This window comes from Eumetopias jubatus, unplaced genomic scaffold, assembly GCF_037043125.1.
Source record: "Eumetopias jubatus isolate StellerSeaLion01/CBP00866 unplaced genomic scaffold, mEumJub1_p1.0 scaffold_1, whole genome shotgun sequence".
Lineage (NCBI taxonomy): Eukaryota > Metazoa > Chordata > Mammalia > Carnivora > Otariidae > Eumetopias > Eumetopias jubatus.
In genome coordinates, this window is record NW_028274807.1 from 67,666,634 (window position 1) to 67,686,318 (window position 19,685).

Here is a 19,685-nt window from a genome sequence, read left to right on the forward strand (position 1 = left end):
CAGACCTTTGGAATGCCCACAATGAAGAGTCAAGGAGAGAAAGAAAACCCCCAAAGAAAGAAAAGAACCACAAAGGACAAGAGCGAGCCAGAACAGCTCAGTATAACGGAAACTAAAGGAGCAGGAAGGACCTCATGGAGGGAGTCATCAGTGGTGCCCCATGTAGTCAATAAGTCCAGTAAGTTTCACACATGTCCTCAGAATTTAGCAGAAACTGTTTCTGATTTTAAACCAAAGGGTAATTTTACTAGGACAAGGAGATCCAACTGCTGGCCTAAGGTATTAATGGGAGTGTGGAAGGGGAAAGAGTCCACCGTAAATCTGGTAAAAGAGACAGAAGGGAATTAAGTAGTGGTAAGGGAGGAATGTAGGGTCAGAGGTTAGGTTAAAAATTATTTTTCGGATGGCGTACCCCGAGCATTTTGTGAGAAGGAAAAGGTGGATGACAGAAAGTGAGGATGCAGGAGACAGATTCACTGACAGAGCAAGGTTCTTGAGGAATTAAAAAGGAATTTTTAAGTATCTACCATGTGTCAGGTACCATGCTAGGCCCTGGGGACACTTGTCTACAAACTATCGGAGCAGAGTGTGACATGAACACCAGTCTGGAGCGCACTCCTCCAGAGGAGCTCAGAAGGGTGCCCACCTGACGGGGGGTTTCCTGAACCCAAGCTTGTGCCTGCTCACCTTTCTACTCTCACTGTCCAACCCCAGGTATGGCACCCACCTGCCAGGCATTCAGTGATGTTCCTGGTATGAATACATACACTCAGAAATTTTACAAAGAGGTATGAAAATACATTCTAAGATAAAGGGAATCGGGGTATTAAAATACAATGAAATATTAAAATGTACCACACATGTTCAGAAACTATTTCTAGAGGCAGAAATTTTAGAGAGGTATGAAAATATATATATGTATTTTTAAAGATTTTATTTATTTGAGAGAGAGAGAGAGAAACAGCATGAGAGGGGAGAGGGTCAGAGGGAGAAGCAGGCTCCCCGCTGAGCCAGGAGCCCGATGTGGGACTCAATCCCAGGACTCTGGGATCATGACCTGAGCCGAAAGCAGTCGCTTAACCAACTGAGCCACCCAGGCGCCCTGAAAATATATTCTAAGATAAAGGGAATTGGAGTATTAAAATACAATGAAATATTAATTAAAATGTAGCACACATGCTCAGAAAACATGCATCTAAAGGCAGCTGAAGGTTAAGAGAATGGAGAGAATGAGGAGAATGGGGCACAGGGTTCAATCACGTGGAAAAGGCCTGAAGTGGTTCCAGAACTCTCTCTGGCCAAATGTATCCCCTAATCTGCAAGCTTATGCTTAAAATTCATTTAACCATCTAAGGACAAAACTGTTCATCTCAAAATTGTAGATAAAGGATTAAAAAGGAAACATGTGTGATAAATGGTACATCAGCTAAAACCCCTTTAACTGGCTATGTGACACAGCCCAGGTCCCATAACCTCTGAGAAAGCAGACCATGTGGCAGATGAGACCCCAAGCCCCTTTCAAATCTTTTGCTTAAAGGTTCTAAAGCAGTGTTTTTTAAGCTTTTGGGGATCACATACTCCTGTGGGAATCTAATGAAAGCTTTGAATTCTACCCAGCCGCCCCTAAAATAAATATAGACACAAGCATACAAAATTCTGCAAATCATGAGAAACCCAACTGTAGACCTTCTTCCTAGCAGGAAATTAGCTGAGGTGCAGCTGTTTACAACAAAGATGCTTTGTCGTCCTTAAAATTAATGGAGACAGGTTTCAGAGTGACCCTGTAAGACCTACAGGGGATAGCTTGCTGTGTGTCCACCTGTGTGACCTTCTGAACTAAGTCTCCTCATCTCTGAACTCCACAGTGCCAAGCGCAGTGCTCTGAATACAGGAAGTACCCACTTAATTTGTGAATTAAGTTGACAGGACCAAAATGGTTTGGATGCATAATTCTGGAGTTTTCAGACCTTTGGTGCGTCCTGAGGTCAACTGTACATCCTCCCTTTCAGAGACAAGTTCAAACTCACAGCAACCAGCTGGGCTTACTCTACAGAATCTGTCAACTTTCCAGAACTGATTTTGATTTGATTAGAAGGGTCTAGCCCAGCACAGAGAAGCTATACCTCAGTTCTGAAGCAGAATTTGATGACCTGCCCCTTCCCCCAAAAAGAAAACACACTGTATCTGCTTTTAGTAGAAATCCCTTACATTTACATAACTCTTTATACTTAGATTTTTTCAATCCCTCTTACCTTCATTCAGTATTCATCTGGGAGATAGGCAATATATGTAGTACTCCATTTTAAACGCAAGGAAAGAGCATGTAATATTCAAGTGATCACAGAGAGGGCTTTATACAAAGACCAGAATCAGGACCCCAAGTCACATTTTAATGAATATACTAGTGCTTCTGTCACCCTTATAACAAGGTGAGAGGGGCCTTTTTAAATGACAGAGTGAAACAGCTGTGACATTTAATAAATTGTTCAGTGATAACATCTAAGTAGTACCCGTCATTTAAGAAACCAAAAGCCATGCCAATGTAAGTAATTTTATATACAACGATTAAACAGCTTCATTTTTTCAATATTCAGTCATAATCAAGTTGACCTATTATTTATGATTTTTAAAAAAAGCAGAACCCACTGTACATAGTAGGGGGAAATTCCATACTTACCTACTGCACAATGTAAAACCTAGAGAAAAAAGGGGGAAAAAAGAATTAGTAAAGATCAATAATAATATATAGTTCCCGTAACACACATTCCATTTTTAAACTTGGTTATTTAACAAAATGTACATTCTTATTTATTTTTGTTTGTTTGTTCCTTTTTAGTTTGTGTATCTGTGGAAGATTTCCTAAGGAATAAACCTTACCCAGTAATCTACCAGATGTCTCTTTTATAACACATAAACTTGTAAGAGCAGTAGGTGTCCATCTCCCGTGTCCCATATTCTATAGAACAAAACTGTCACAGACTATAGAACACAGGGTCAGAAGAGCCTTTGTTGGCTCTTCTTGCTCGGCAGGCCCTTCAATGCAGACATTCATTCAACCTACAAAGCTCCACCGTGAGACTTCATCTTATCTCATTTGGTGACCTCATTACAGGCATGTTCCCAGTCCAATCTGTGACCCTAGATCTCTTCATGCTTCAGGCCCACATTGCAAACTGCCTTTGGACATCTCCAACTAGGTGTACCAGCAGCAGCTCAAACATGGCATGCCTCTTCAAGAAACTCCCCCTTTCCTTCCTTCATACCTGCTATGCCTCTTATCATCAACCTTCCAGTCTCCCAAGTTCAGCTGTTCTTTCCTTCCCCTCACCTACAAGTCCTACTGGTTTCCAAGTCCTGCCAATACTTCTGGCATCGGTCTTCCCTGTTCTTATTTCCAGTGCCTTGGGTGAGACTGCTATCTCCTTTCCATCTCAGTGGCCATCCAAGTGGCCAATTAGGTTATTCTAAATTGTCTTCTAATTCATCCTGTATATGGCATTGCTTTAACCCTGGTGATGGTTGCAGTAAAGATGTAATCTAAGGAGCTGGGTTCAAGATGGCAGTGTAACAAGTTCCTGAACTCACCTCCTCTAGACACAACAAACTACAACTAGCTGTGGAATAATTCTTTCTGAAAGGTACCTGAAAGTTCAATGAACAGAGACTTCACAACCAAGAATAAAAGGATAGCAGCAGAAACACAGACTTGCTAGGGAATAAAACAAACCCCAGCTATGGTGGGTCACAATTGGGAGGGACATCAAAAGTGTGGACTTTTCCCAGAGGATCAAAGGTACCTGAGTTCTATACCTGGCACCCAAATCTTTAGATCCTGCACAGAAGAGACAAGCCCCCAAAACACTAGGCTCTGAAAATCAATAGGGATCACCTTGAGGAAGACTATAAAGCTGCAGGGAACAGAAAACCTGCTCTTAAAGGGCCCACACACAGACTCGCTCAACCCAGATACCAGTGCAAAACACCAACTTGAATAGTACATACACCACAGATAAAGGAGAATCATTTGCTAACCTTAAGAGCATCTGCCCAAAGAGGCAGGAAACAGCAGGGACTCTCCGTGGAAACTGACACCAGTGGGAGCAATTTTTGTGATTCAAGTCTACCTTACTAAGGTGGGTGCTGGTGGGCATTATTTTGGAATTCCTGTAACATTCTATTAACAGTGGGAACACCCTGCAGAGCACCCTGCCCAGAGACACCCTGCAGAAGTTGTGGACACAGCCTGCAGCCCAACCAAGTGTCAGCGTAGCCCACCAACCACAGCCCCAGGCCCTGCCACAACAGGAGGGCACACACAGCCCACAAGGGGGACACCCCTTGAGCTCCTGGTTTTGGTGATTGGGAGACTGTATTTCTGGGCCAAATAGTACCATCTCCTATGTAAGGTCACTCATTCAAGACTGGGAGAGGTGGCTGACTGACCTCATACATAGAAACAAACACAAAGAATTAGGCAAAATGAGGAGGCAGAGTAATACGCTCCAAAGAAACGAACATGACAAAATCTCAGAAAAAGAACTAAATGAAACACAGATAAGCAACCAACCTGATAAAAAGTTCAAAGAAATTATCATACAGATGCTCAGTGAACTCAGTAGAAAACTGGTCGAACACAATGAGAACTTAAGCAAAGATATAGAAAATATAAGAAAGTATTGAACAGAAATTTGAAAAATACACTGGAAGGGTTCACAGCCGACTGGATGAAGTAGAAGAATGCATCAGCAAGCTGGAAGACAAAGCAATGGAACTTGCCCAGACAGAACCACAAAATAAAAATAAAAAATTAAGATGAATGAAACAGATAAAGGGGATGAAGGTCAAACGTCCAGTTATAAATCAAGTCATGAGGGTGAAAAGGACAGCACAGGGAGTACCGTCAGTGACACCGTAATCACATGGTACGGTGCGATCGATGACAAAGCAGGAAGACACAATGGGAAAAGGTCTCTTCAAAGATGGTGCTGGGAAAACTGGACAGCTACACACAAACAACGAAACCAGACCACTTTCTTACACCATATACAAAATTAAACTCAAAATGGGTTAAAGACCTAAATGTGAGACCTGAAGCCATAAAACTAGAAGAAAACACAGGCAGTAATCTCTTTGACATCTGTGGCAGAAGCATTTTTCTAGACACGTCTTCTTTGGCAAGGGAAACAAAAGCAAAATTAAAACTATTGGCAATACACCAAAATAAAAAACTTTTGCCCAGCAAAGGAAACCATCAACAAAACAAAAAACCAACCCACTGAATAGAAGAAGATATTTGCAAATGATGTATCCAATAAGGGGTTAATACCCAAAAGATATAAAGACCTTATACATCTTAACACCAAAAAACCAAATAATCCAATTAAAAATGGGCAGAGGACAGGAATAGACATTTTTCCAGGGAAGACATACAGATGGCCAACAGACACATAAAAAGATGTTCAATATCACTAATCATCAGGGACATGCAAATCAAAACCTGTGAGATTATCACCTCACACCTGTCAGAATGGCTACAATCAAAAGGATAAAAAATAACAAGTGTTGACAAGGATGTCGAGAAAAAAGAACCCTTGTACACTCTTGGTGTGAATGCTAGCTGTTGGTGCAGCCACTGTGGAACATAGTATGGAGGTTCCTCAAAAAGTTAAAAAAAGAACTACCATACGATCCAGTAATTCCACTGCTGGGTATTTACCCAAAGAATACAAAAACACTAATTGGAGAACATATATACACCCTCTGTGTTTATTGCAGCACTATTTATAATAGCCAAGATATGGAAGCAACCTAAGTATCCATGACTGATGAATGGATACAGAAGATATGTTATATATACAGAGTGGAATATTACCCAGCCATAAAAAAGAATGACATCTTGCCATTTGCAACAACACTGATGGATCCAGAGAGTATCACGCTAAGCAAAATAAGTCAGTCAGAGAAAGACAAATACCATGATTTTACTCATATGTGGAATTTAAGAAACAAAACAAACAAAGAAAAAAAGAGACAAAAACAAAAAAACAGACTCTTAACTATACAGAACGGGTGGTTGCCAGAGGGGAGGCAGTAGGGGAATGAGTATAACAAGTGAAGGGGATTGAGAGTATAATTATGATTTCAGAATAGCTGAAAACTTCCCTAATCTGGGGAAGGAACTAACATCCAGGTCCAGGAAGCCCAGAGTTTCATGTAAGATGAACCCAAAGAGATCCACACCATGATACATCGTAATTAAAATGGTAAGAATGAATGAACAGAATTGTTGAAACATCATACACTTGAAATTAACATAATACTATATGTTAATAATACTTAAATAAAGCTACTTTACACATTAAAAGAAAGAAACTGAAGCCCAAAGGCATCTCCCTAGTTGGCCAAAAAAAAAAAAAAAAAAAGTTGTATGGTGACAGATGGTAACCAGACTCACTGAGGTAAACAGTGCATAATATACAGAATTATCGAATAACTATGTTATATACGTGAAATTAATAAGACACTGTATATCAACTATACTTCAATAGTAAAAATTAAAAGAAAAAAGGTGATGTAACTGATGAATGTTATGAAGCTGTGGAAGGTTTGAGGCACATAGGAATCAAGGGCAGGAAGAATAGCAAAGGAGCTCCAGCAGTTAAGTGTGGTGTGATAATGGCCTGCACATTATGAGACCTGAGAACACAGGAAAGAAAGAATTGTAGCTGAGTATCACTCAGATACAGAACTGGTGGGACTTGGTAATGGGAGTAGACAGTAGAAGGGGAAAAAAATTCCCCAAACTCCAAGTTGAATCAGGGAATTAACAGTGCATTGGTTCCCAGACAACTTAATCTCAAGGGCTAAGAAAATATCCACAATTTTAAAAGGGTAGGGAGTTGATATACTTGTTTGTCAAGTGCCTATTTTTAACTAAACACCAAATACTACCATAATCAATTTTTTAAAAAGATTTATTTACCTTGAGAGAGAAAGAGGGGGAGAGAGGGAAGGAGAGGCAGATGGAGAGGGAGAGAGAGAATCACACGCAGACTCCCTGCTGAGTGTGGAGCCCAACACAGGGCTCGATCCCATGACCCTGAGATCATGACCTGGGCCTAAATCAAGAGTCAGATGCTTAACCGACTGAGCCACCCAGGCACCCCCACATCACTTCTTCCAAGAAACAAAAAATTAGGAAGGATATAACCCAAAAACAAACAGTCTTCTGAAAAGAGAGAAGATAAGAAATTAATTGGAATTCTAATTTTAGAAACAGTTCTGAGAATGTGAATTCAGGAAAAAAAATTAGCAGATATGTCTCTATGTTCTGGCACTTTATCTGGCTACTTCCAAAATATCTTGTAATAATTAACACTTTTCCCAGTTGACACAGCACCTTTACAAATGTGGTTTTTTAAAAAAAGGAAAAAATTAAGAAAAGTGAAGATATACCTTAAGGGACCCTAAAGACAAATCAAGGGGGATAACATTCACATTGTAGGGCTCTCAAAAGAAGAGAGAGACAAAGGGCAAGAAAAATTATTTGAAGAGTAGCTGAAAACTTCCCTAATCTGGGGAAGGAACTGAACATCCAGGTCCAGGAAGCCCAGAGTTTCATATAAGATGAGCCCAAAGAGATCCAAACCATGATACATCGTAATTAAAATGGTAAGAGTTTAGGATTAAGAGAATCCTAAAAGCAACAGGAGAAAAACAACTTGTTATGTTCAAGGGAAATGCTAGAAGGCTATATAAGCAGATTTTTCAGTAGAAACTTTGCATGCCAGAAGACAGTGGCATGACATATACAAAGTGCTGAAAGGAAAAAACTTCCAACCCAAATTCTCTGCCTAGCAAAGTTATCACTCAGAACTTAAGAAGAGATTGAGAGTTTTCCATGTAAGCAAAAGCTAAAGGTATTCATCACAACTAACCCAGGCCTACAATAAATGTTAAAGGGACTTCTTTAAGCTAAGTAGTAAGAAAACATAGGAAAGTAAAAACCTCACTGGAAAAGGTAACTATATAACAAAGGTAGTGATCAATCACTTATAAAGCAAGCATGAAGTTTAAAAGACAAAAGTAGTAAACTGAAATTATAATAATTAGTTAAGGGAAGCATAAAATAAAAAGATATAAAAAGGAATCATCAAAAATAAAAAATGGGGGAAAAGTAAAAAGGTAAAGCTCTGAATTGCATTTAAAATTAAGTTGCTATCAAGTTAAAACAGACTATTTGCATAAAATATTTTGTGTGACCCTCACAGTAACCACAAGGAAAAAACTTACAGTAAATACACAAAAGAAAATGAGAAAGGAATTAAACATAACACTAAAGAAAGCCAGCAAACCACAAGGGAAGAGAAAAAGAAAGGAACAGAGAAGAACTACAAAAATAGCCAGAAAACAATTAACACAATGGCAGTAAGTATATGCTTATTAAAAATTACTTTAAATGTAAGTGGACTAAATACACCAATCAAAAGACACAGAGTGGCTGAATGGATAAAAAAATGAGACCCATCTATACGCTGCCTATAAGACTCAGATGTAAAGACACACACAGAGTGAAAGAAAAAGGTTAGAAAAAGATATTCCATGCAAATGGAAATGAAAAGAAAGCTGGAGTAACTATACTTCTATCAGATAAAACAGACTTTAAAACAAAGATTATAAGAGGGGCTTCCAGGTGGCTCAGCTGGTTAGGTGTCTGACTCTTGATCTCAGCTCAGGTCTTAATCTCATGGTCATGAGTTCAAGCCCTATGCTGGGCTCCACCCTAGGCATAGAGCCTACTTTAAAAAAATAAAAAAATAAAAATAAATAAAACAAAGACTATAATAAAGGACAAAGAAGGGCATTATATAATGATATAGGGGTCAATCCAGCAAGAAGATATTACATTTATAAATATATATGCACCCAACACAGATGCACCAAAATATACAAAGCAATTATTAACAGACCTAAAGGGAGTAGTTGAAAGCAATACCATAACAGTAGGAGACTTTAATACCCTGCTTTCATCAAGAGATAGATCATTCAGACAAAAAAATCAATAAGGAAACCCTGGCCTTAAATGACACATTAGACCTGATGGACTTAATAGGTATATATAGAACATTCCACCCCAAAGTGGCAGAATACACATTCTTCTCAACTGCACATGGAACATTCTCAAGGACAGACTACATGCTGGGCCACAAAGCAATCTCAATAAATTAAAAAAGAGTGAAATCATATTAAGCATCTTTTCTGACCACAATGGTATGAAACTAGAAATTAATTACAAAAAAAAAAACAGGAAAACCCACAAAAACATGGAGACTAAACAACATGCTACTGAGCAATTAACGGTTCATTGAAGAAACCAAAGGAGAAATAAAAAATACCTAGAGACAAATGGACACAAAAATCTGACATACCAAAATCTATGGGATGTAGCAAAAGTGGTTCTAAGAGGGAAGATAATAGCAATACAGGCCTACCTCAAGAACAAAAAAAAATCTCAAATAAACAATCTAACTTTGCACCCAAAGGAACTAGAAAAAGAAGAACAAATGCCAAAATTAGTAGAACAAAGAAAATAATAAAGATCAGAAAAGAAATAAATGAAAGAGATTTAAAAAAAAAGATTTATTCATCTGAGAGAGAGAAAGGGAGCAAGAGAGAAAGCGGGGAGAGGGGCAGAGGGACAAGCAGACTCCCCACTGAGCAGGGGAGCTGATGGGAGGCCTGATCTCATGACCTGAGCCAAAGTCAGACACTTAACTGACTGAGCCACCCAGGTGTCCCTGAAATAGAGATTTAAAGCACAATAAAAAAGATCAATGACAGTAAAAGCTGGTTCTCTGAAAACAGAAAATCAACAAACCCTTAGCTAAACCAGCCAAGTAAAACAGAAGAGAGGATTCAAAGACATAAAATCAGAAATGAAAGAGAAATTACAACTGATACCACAGAAATAAAGGGAATCATAAGAGACTACTATGAACAATTATATGCCACCAAGCTTAACAACCTAAAAGAAATGAATAAATCCCTAGAAACATATAATCTTCCAAGAATGAATCATGAAGAAGCCGAAAATGTGAATAGATTGATAACTAGTAAGGACACTGAAACAAAATCAAAAACCTCCCAACAAACAAAAGTCCAGGACCAGATGGCTTCACTGGCAAATTCTACCAAACCTTCAGATTTAATACCCATCCTTTTCAAACTCTTCCGGAAAATAGAACAGAAAGGAAAGCTTCCAAACATATTTTATGAGGCCAGCATCATCTATACTAAACTAGACAAGGACACCACAAAAAAAGAAATTGCAGGCCAGTATCTTTGATAAACATAGATGTAAAATCCTCAACAAGTTTTAGCAAACTAAATCCAATACATTAAAAGGATCATACGCCACAATCCAGCGGGATTTATTTCAGGGATGCAAGGATGGTTCAACATCTGCAAATCAGTATGATACATTACATCAACAGAATGAAAGATAAAAATCACGTGATCATCTCAGTAGATGCAGAAAAAGCATTCAACAAAACTAAACATCCATTTATGATAAAAACTCTCAACAACGTAGGTACAGAGGAAATATATCTCAACATAATAAAGGCCCTAAATGACAATTCTACAGCTAACATTATACTCAGCAGTGAAAAGCGTTCAGGAAAACACAAGAACGTGTACGCTTGCCAATTTTATTCAACAGAGTATTGAAAATCCTAGCCACAGCGGGACGCCTGGGTGGCTCGGTCAGTTAAGTGTCTGCCTTTGGCTCAGGCCATGATCCCAGGGTCCTGGGATCGGGTCCGGCATGGGGCTCCTTGCTCAGCGATGAGCCTGCTTCTCCCTCTGCTTGTGCGCTCTCTCTCTCTCTCTCTCCTGACAAATAAATAAATAAAATCTTAAAAAAGTAAAAAAAAGAAAATCCTAGCCACCGTAATTAGGCAAGAGAAAGAAATGAAAGGCCTCAAGTTGGTAAGGAAGTAAAATTGTCACTATCTGCAGATGATATGATACTATATATAGAAAATCCTAAAGATTCCACCAAAAAATGTTAGAACTAATAAATAAATGGATTCAGTAAAGTTGCAGGATACAAAGCCAATATAGAGAAAACTGTGGTGTTCTATACATTAATGATGAAACATCAGAAAGAGAAATTATGAAAATAATCTAATTTACAAATGCACCAAAAAGAATAAAATATGAAGGAATAAACTTAACCAAGGTGAAGGACCTGTACACTGAAAACTATAAGACATTCATGAAAGAAATTAAAAAAGACACAAATAAGTGTAAAGATATTCTTTGCTCATGGTTTGGAAAAAGGTAGTAAGTGATGTCCAGAATTGAGGCTCTATTTCTACTCTATTGATTTTATCATATTATTTCATTGTTTATTAGTTACAAGATATCTGCTGAAACCATAACTTGACAAGACTTGGCTCATCTAAAATATTCCTGATAAGACTATGTCCTCAAAAATTATTAATTCTCTAAATTTTGGGGAGAGGGGGAGTGAAAGAAGCTTGGGTTAAAAAAATCAACGCCTGGGTGGCTCAGTCGTTAAGCGTCTGCCTTCGGCTCAGGTCATGATCCCAAGATCCTGGGATCGAGCCCCGCATCAGGCTCCCTGAGCCTGATTCTCCCTCTGTCCCTCCCCCGATTATGTTCCCTCTCTCATTGTGTCTCTGTCAAATAAATAAAATCTTAAAAAAAACCAACCTTCACAAATTTGTTGATAACTGATAAGAAAAGAATTATTATACTGCAAATCTTATCTTTTTCAAAAGAAAACGCCGCTAAGAATCTCAACTGTGTGAATCTTACAAGATAATCTGGACCTCCTGCTGTAAAGCTGAGGAAAATAAAAGATGTCTGTAGATTTAAATGAGGAACAAAAGACATGAATAAAGAGCATGCTGAGACAAGACAGATAACAGTACACAGATAGAAAACCTATCCATGTATGTGGTAAGATGTCCACTCAGGAGGCTGATTAACAATGGGACATTATAGAAAAGGATATATGGTTGATCCTTACACAACAATGGCATGAACTGCACGGGTCCACTTACACTCAGTTTTTTTTTTTCAACAAATACGTATTTCTTCAAATTTAGAGAGAGAACACGGGGTGGGGCGCAGAGAGAGAGGGAGAGAGGGTCTTAAGCAGACTCCGTTCTGAGCATGGAGCCCAATACAGGGCTCGATCTCATGACCCCGGAGATCACAACCTGAGCTGAAACCAAGAGCTGGATGCTTTACCACATAGGCGCCCCAAATACATATTTCATATTTTGATTAACAAGTAAGACAGAGGTTGCCAAATGACTAGAAGGGAAGGGAAGTTGGAGGAAAGATGTGGAGAAGGCTGGGACAGCATGGCTCCTGCCTGTTCCTGGCATTCATCACCATACCACCCACCTGGGGGAAGCTCAGTTCACTGAGGTCTTCAGCTAAGAGGTGCAAAGGAACTGGCCCTGGGGAGGGATTCCTAACAAAGTGGCAGGGCCAGTTACTGGCCAGTGTTGTTCAAGGATCACGGAATGATAACCTGCCTTCCCGTAGTAAGGGTTCCAGGAACTCGGGACAGGGTAGCACCAAGCAGAAATCTAGCCTGCAGAGATGGGGGGGGGGGGGGGGGGGGGCTGTCCAAGGTGCTGAAAATTCTCTGAGGTTGGGAACTAATTCTCAAGGGGAACTGGCCTTTCAAAGCTTCCTAGCATTTCCCACAAGCAGAAACTGTATTAGAACCATGTAAAGGGGGTCAGGTGAAGCAAGTGACCTATCGAGAAGCTCTGCTTTCACCGGTTCTTCGACTTCCCCTGAACCGTGCCTGGAATGAGGTTTCCTACATTCCTGGGAAGAGGAGCACGGAGCGGGTGTCACTCCCAGAACCATCTTCACTAACTTTGGGTAAGGATGAGGTGATGTGTGGTGCCTCACTCTACTAGTATACTGTACAGTAACTGCATTTTTCTTTTCCTTTTAATTTTCTTAATAAAATTTCCTTTTCTCTAGCTTACTTTATTGTAAAAATACATCAAAGAAGAGATGTAACACACAAAATATGTGTTTATCAACTGTTCATGCTATTGGTAAAGCTTCTGGTCAACAGTAGGCTATTAAGAGTTAAGTTTTTAGGGAGTGAAAAGTTATATGTGGATTTTCGACTGCAGGGGAGGTTGGTGCCCCAACCTCTGTGTTGTGTAAGGGTCAACTGTATAGTGTTTGACGGCTATCATTTTTTCTTTTTGTGACAGAATAACAGGTCTTAGTCCTAGTAGGCCCAATCTCCCCCTTTTAATCACATATATTTTATAATGCCTCTTCTATCCTCAAATGAAATTCACAGGTGACAGAATCTACCTAAACAAAAATTTTTTAAAAATCCAATGTTCTGATATGGAAAGAAGAAATAGAAAGTAATTTATTTTTTAAAATATGTATTTCACTATACAAATGTTTGGGGGAATAATAAAGCAGTCAGATATATGTGACAATTTATGACAAATAAGTTTGGATTTAAAAATAAGAGTATCAGAAAGCACTTTGAATTAGTATAGAACAATAAAAGAGCAGAGGTGCAGACCAACACTAGAATAAAAAATAGTATTAAGATAGTAATGGACATAGGAAAGTAATCTTAGCTGAAGTTAGAATAATATGCCAAAGTAAATAACAAAGTAAAAAAAAAAATATGCAAGTACAATATCATCATGAATGAGCCTGGTCTTATTTTTTCTAAGTGTGGTGTCAAAATAATCCTTTAGGTTATGTCACAAGACAGGGTAGGAAAAAAGTATCACAGAGGGGCACCTGGGTGGCTCAGTCATTAGGCGTCTGCCTTCAACTCAGGTCATGGTCCCAAGGTCCTGGGATCGAGCCCCACATCCGGCTCCCTGCTCGGTGGGAAGCCTGCTTCTTTCTCTCCCACTCCCTCTTGCTTGTGTTCCTGCTCTTGCTATCTCTCTCTGTCAAATAAAAAATTAAATCTAAAAAAAGAAAAAAAAGTATCACAGAAAGCCCATCTGCCCATATTCTGTGAATGGTGCAACAAGGAAGAGATGGATTAGATAAAAACAAACAAACCAATACTGCAAGAGGCAATAAAGCAGTTGTATAATAGACTGGTGATAGTTTTAGGATAAAACTGAAAAACTATGGTGGTCCCCAAAAAGGCAATAATAAGAAATATTATTAAAAGTTATATTTAAAAAAATCCAACGAGATCCCTGTATTTCAGGTACCTTCACTAACTTAATAATTGAAGTCTAAACAGGAATCTCAAATCTTGTTACATAATTTCAGTCCGTTTCATTGCATTGGCAGTAACAACACTATTGCACTGAAATTCTTTTCAGCTAAATATGCAAGTTGGAAATGTAATTCTTATAGAGTACAATTTGCAGAGTGAACAAATTACTCAATTATTTTGAGATGGTGTCTTTATTTCACTTAGGTTCCTTCTTTTTATCAACTGTGGTAAGCAAATTCTAAAGATGATTCCCTGTGATTCCTGTTCCTTGGTTACCCAAACACTAATCTAGGTACTGCAGTGTAGGGATTTTACAAAAGTAATTAAAGTCCCAAATCAACTGACTTTAAGGTATGGAGATTATATGGGTAGACCTGATCCAACAAGGTGAGCCCTATAAGAGCAGAGCAGGAAGTGACCTCCAGCTGACAACTAGCAAGGAACGGGGGACCTCAGACCTTCAAGCACAAGACTTGGATTCTGTCAACAAGCTGAATGAGCTTAGAAGCAGATTCTTCCCTAGAGCCCACAGGTTAAGAGCCAGCTTGAATGACACATTAATTTCAGTCTTGTGAGGCCCTATGTGGATAACCGAGCCAAGCCCAGCTTCTGACACATAACCATGAGTTAATAAATGAATGCTATTTTAAAAACAAGCTGCTAAGTTCGTGATATCTTTATTATGCAGCAAAAGGACACTAAGATAACAATTTCCTTCTAACTTAATAAGCTTTTGGTTTAATTTCTCATGAAGATATTTTAGTATCAATATGTACTATAAAACTGTCAATTTGTATTTATAGAGTGGTTAGCCTGGGGGGATATACAAAAGCCAGGGCAGATGCAGGACAAACCTTTACTGAGTTGGGACTCTCTCAGGTGTTGTAAGACATATAGACAAAGCAACTCTACTGTGGCAATCAAAACACTCTTACAAAAAAGTTTAGCAAATCTCAAGAGGAATTGGAACCCAAGCAGCTCTGGAGACCTCAACTGTAGCTCATGGATTTAATATGACTGGGCTACAGTGGGCCCCAATCTCTTTCAACTCAAGATTCCAAATTCTTGGGAGAAAAATATCTGACCAGTGCAGTATGGGTCAGGTGTGCACCCCTGGACCAGCCAGCGATGGCCTGAGAGGGAGTCAGGGTGTAGAGATGCCCTTGCTATCAGGAAAGACAGGTCCAGCCATGAAACTGGGAGAACTTCCAGGGAGGACAAAAATCTCCTGAGCTGGGCAGCTTTAAGACAGGTCTACCATACTCATGTTATGGGAGGTCCAGAACTCACCTGAGTTCTGTTTACCTGTATCTGGCTAGTTTTGAAAAATTCTCATACCATATGTATGTATGATTCCATTTTCTGTCAAAACATTGACTCCATGCATTTTCTTCTTTATGCTTACGGGGTTTTTTTTCCCCCCTGTAATGTATATACAGCACTTATGATTAGAGGGAAACACCTTTCTCCCCTTCTCTGCCTTCTATGAGAAGAGTTTTCTCCCAAATATTTCTCTGTTAATCACTTTATCCCAGGAAAGGAAGGATGACTCATCTGAACAGTAAATTTGAGAAGAATAAATGGGGAGTGCTCAACTCACCTCTACCCTGGGGTTTTCACAAAGAACTCCAAGCTCTGTATTTACTCCATGCCACCCTGGCTGCTGCTGCCTAGGGCAGGGTGGGTGGTGATCTAATTCTGGAGTTCAGTTAGCAAACCCATTTAGTTTGCACACAAACACACAGCCTCCAGCTAGGCCTTTATTGCTAACAAAGTTGATTTTTAGGATCCTCATGCAATTCCTTTATTTCTCAATGTTCAGAACATAAGAAAAAGGGGGTATTTATTGTACTCCCTCAGACTCCAGTCCAAACTTGTTTTCAAAATCTTTTCACATCCATTTTTAAAGGAGAAAATAGGTGAAATTTCCTTAATTACCATTATTTGCTCTTTCTCATTTATTTTTACCTTTCTTGCTATGTTCAGCTCTATAATTTGTTAATTCATTACCTGCTTTATTCTTATAATCTGACAGTAAAATGCTGAACCCTTATTGAACTTAAAACTGGGAAAAAACTAGGGGCACCTGGGTGGCTCAGTTGGTTGGGTGTCTCTTGATTTCGGCTCAGGTCATGATCTTGGGGTGGTGGGATCCTCTCTCTCCCTCTCCCTGTGTCCCTCCCCCAGCTTGCTCTCTCCAAATAAATAAAATCTTCACACACACACACACACCCATCCCTGGGAAAAACTTAAGGTCATTTAATCCAGCGTATCCACCGCAGAGAGTTTAAGACCATGCGGCAAAACCAAGTCTCAGTACCCAGATTTCTTGTCTCCGGTGTTCTTTTACATATACTGTGACACTTAAGTACAATTCTAATTTTACTTCTGTAACATTTCTGCCAGCTTTTCTATGACAATCATCTACCCATCAACTAATTCCACCAACGTGTTTGCCATGTTCCTCCTGCATGACAAATTGTGAACTATGCCAGTTTCTCTTTGGCTTCTGCTCTGACATCAACTTTATCTTCTGCTGTAACTGGGCAGTCCTGCTTTTCTTGTATGCTCAGTCATGGCAGACTGGTTTGTCCTCCAGTAAACTTGTCTTTCATAGCAACAGGTTGCTGAATTTTGTTTTTTAAACTGTTAACCATCACTGTAACTTTTTATTTTGAAAAAATTAATGAGTCTATTTGTATAAACATTAGAAATGATGCATTTATATTACACTCCGTCATCTTATAGGTTTACTGTTATAGTTTCTTTTTCTTTTTTTTAACAACAGATGTAAAATTCTGTACTTTTCATGTGTACTTCACTTTAAATCACAAGATAATCTATTTTTCTTCCTTTTTAAAAAAACGTTTTAATCTTGTTTTTCCCATTTTTGTTTTCGATTATATAATGTATTACATTTTATATTATTATATCTTCCTTTTTATTTCAAGATTCACAGAAGTGATATATAAGCACACACTAAAGTATAGAGAGCAAAGAGAACTTCCCTTTTATTCTTCCCCAAATACCACACCCCTCCATGGGAATAAGTACATGTAGCAATTTACTATATATCCTTCCATACCTCTTCCAGTATCTGCAATTTGCTTTTTTCCTAATGATTTTTCCTAATCTAAAAAGATCAACATATTTTAATAATTATTCTCATTATTTCACCTTATGAATTAGGAAGTTAAACTCTGAAGTGACATAGAATTTACAATTTCTTCCTTGGCTTACTCTCCTTCCCACTTCATTCTACTTGGGTAAGATCTGAATTATCTGATGAAATTCCAAATGGACACCTTGCAATCTGTATCAGGATCTAAAGCCATGCTGTCTAATGCAGTGGCCACTACCCACAGGTGCCTATTGAAATTTAAACTAAAAACAAGTAAAACTTAAAACTCAGTTTCTTGGGGCATCTGGGTGGCTCAGTTGGTTAAGCACCTGACTCTTGATCTCACCTTATGTCTTGATCTCAGGGTTGTGAGCTCAAGCCCCATGTTGGAGCCTACTGTAAACAAAACAAAACAAAAAACAAAACAACTCAGTTTCTCAGCCCCACCAGCCCCATTTCAAGGGTTCAATGGCCACATGTGACTAGTGGCTGCTGTATCAAACCGCACAGATTCAGAACACTGTCACTGTAGAATGTTCTATTGGACCATGCTAATCTGAACACTTGGTTAATTTTATTTATTTACCTAAGAGTTAAATACCCTTTGATAAGGTTCTTTCAAAGTTTCAATGCTTTTTGTAGGTATTTCAAAATGTCTCCATCTGTAGGAAATTGCAAGGTTATCTAGGAACCTAACACTTTCTAATTTCATGAGGATATTTTTATTCTTCAAAGTCTAAAGTCCTAGGCTGTTTTACTATTACACTTTTTTGAAGATTTTATTTATTTATTTGGGAGAGACAGAGCACAAGCAGGGGAAAGGGCAGAGAGAGAGGGAGAAGCAGACTCCCCACTGAGCAGGGAGCCCGATATGGGGCTCGATCCCAGGACCCTGGGATCATGACCTGAGCCGAAGGCAGATACTTAACCGACTGAGCCACCCAGGCGCCCCTTACTATTATATTTTAAGATCTCTTTTCTGCTAGAAATTGCTTCTCTTTGTCTTGAGTTTAAAAATTTAACGTACAGGTGCCCAAGAAGGGAAAGGATTTTTTTTTTCTTGAAAAACAGCTCCAGTGTGGAACTCCATATACTCTCAATAACCATACTGAGTTGGTCTTTCAGTTCAGAAAAGTTTTCTAGAATTTTTCCTGATTATTTATGAGTTTCATGTTCTAATTTTTTCTATTGCTGGTACCCTTACTTTTTGACAAGTTGCATATCCAAAATCCATTTTCGAGATATGTCAGTTCTATTACATTAGTATTAGTCTGTTGAATTTCATTACTTTCCCATATATTTCGTTTTTCTGTTATTCAAATAATTATTCACAAATTAGCTAGTCCACCAACACATAATATCCCTGATCCACTTGGCACTACATATTTTGTAATTTTCTTTTTTACATTTCAAATGGCGAACTCTGAACATTCCCAATAGCTGCTCTGTAATCTATTTAATCTTAGACTGTAACTGGGAATTCTTACCTTTTTCTTATTCTTTAGTATCACCTATTTCTCTGCACTATGGCCTCCTTCCTGCCTTGTACTGATACCATCAATATTTTTCATTTCATTTAAAAAAAATTTCTGCCCATTCCTTTTTAAAGCCATTAGCTGTCTTACCTGTTTGAATGTTCTGTCAATTTTCTTCTATTTGCTTGAGTTGTCAAACAGTGAGGCCTGTGTGGGTGGGCTCCATTTCCCACAGGCTCCCTCTTCCCTTCAAATGTTGTGACACTTATTAATGGTATACCAAGTTCTATTTTATCTCTGGTTTTCACATTGTTTTTGAAGCTGGCTTGTCTGTGGTTTGTTGTCCTTTCTGTTTGTGTTAGATATCCTCACTATCACTGCTCTGCTAGCTTTTCAGAAGTCTCTTTTAGAGGTCTGTTTTCTTAAGTCTTCATAATAAAGGTAGCCTAAAATGTACATATAGCTTGTGTTTCAAAATTTCCTTTTTAAGATTATTATTGGAAAGTTAGCATGTTTTCACAAGGAGGGAAAATATTACAGAGGGTGGTCGTGTCCCCAGATAAGTACACAAAAGTAAACTTGACCAATGATGTGCCTCAAGCATACTATCGTATTAATAATGCCACAGAAATTAACCTCCTAGTATCTCTGCAGGAAAAAAGTCATCTAGTATTGGAGGCAAACACAGAAAAACCAGCAGGGAGACAAGATGGGAGCCCCCTCCTTCTTAAGGACACTACAAGTTCTTAACATTTTGCCATATTTTAGAGAAATACTCAAAATCAGCTTCCTGATTATGTCATTAAAGGGTCTG

General features: G+C 38.7%; 1 protein-coding gene across 2 annotated transcripts in view; it reads right to left on the reverse strand.

The window, feature by feature from the left end:
• Positions 1-19,685, reverse strand: part of HACD2 (3-hydroxyacyl-CoA dehydratase 2) — a 113,594-nt gene that overhangs the window by 85,259 nt on the left and 8,650 nt on the right. For both annotated transcript variants that reach the window (XM_028091311.2, XM_028091312.2), the window contains exon 3: positions 2,678-2,696. In XM_028091311.2, coding sequence (XP_027947112.2) covers positions 2,678-2,696 — 19 coding nt within the window. The remainder of the gene's footprint in view (positions 1-2,677; positions 2,697-19,685) is intronic.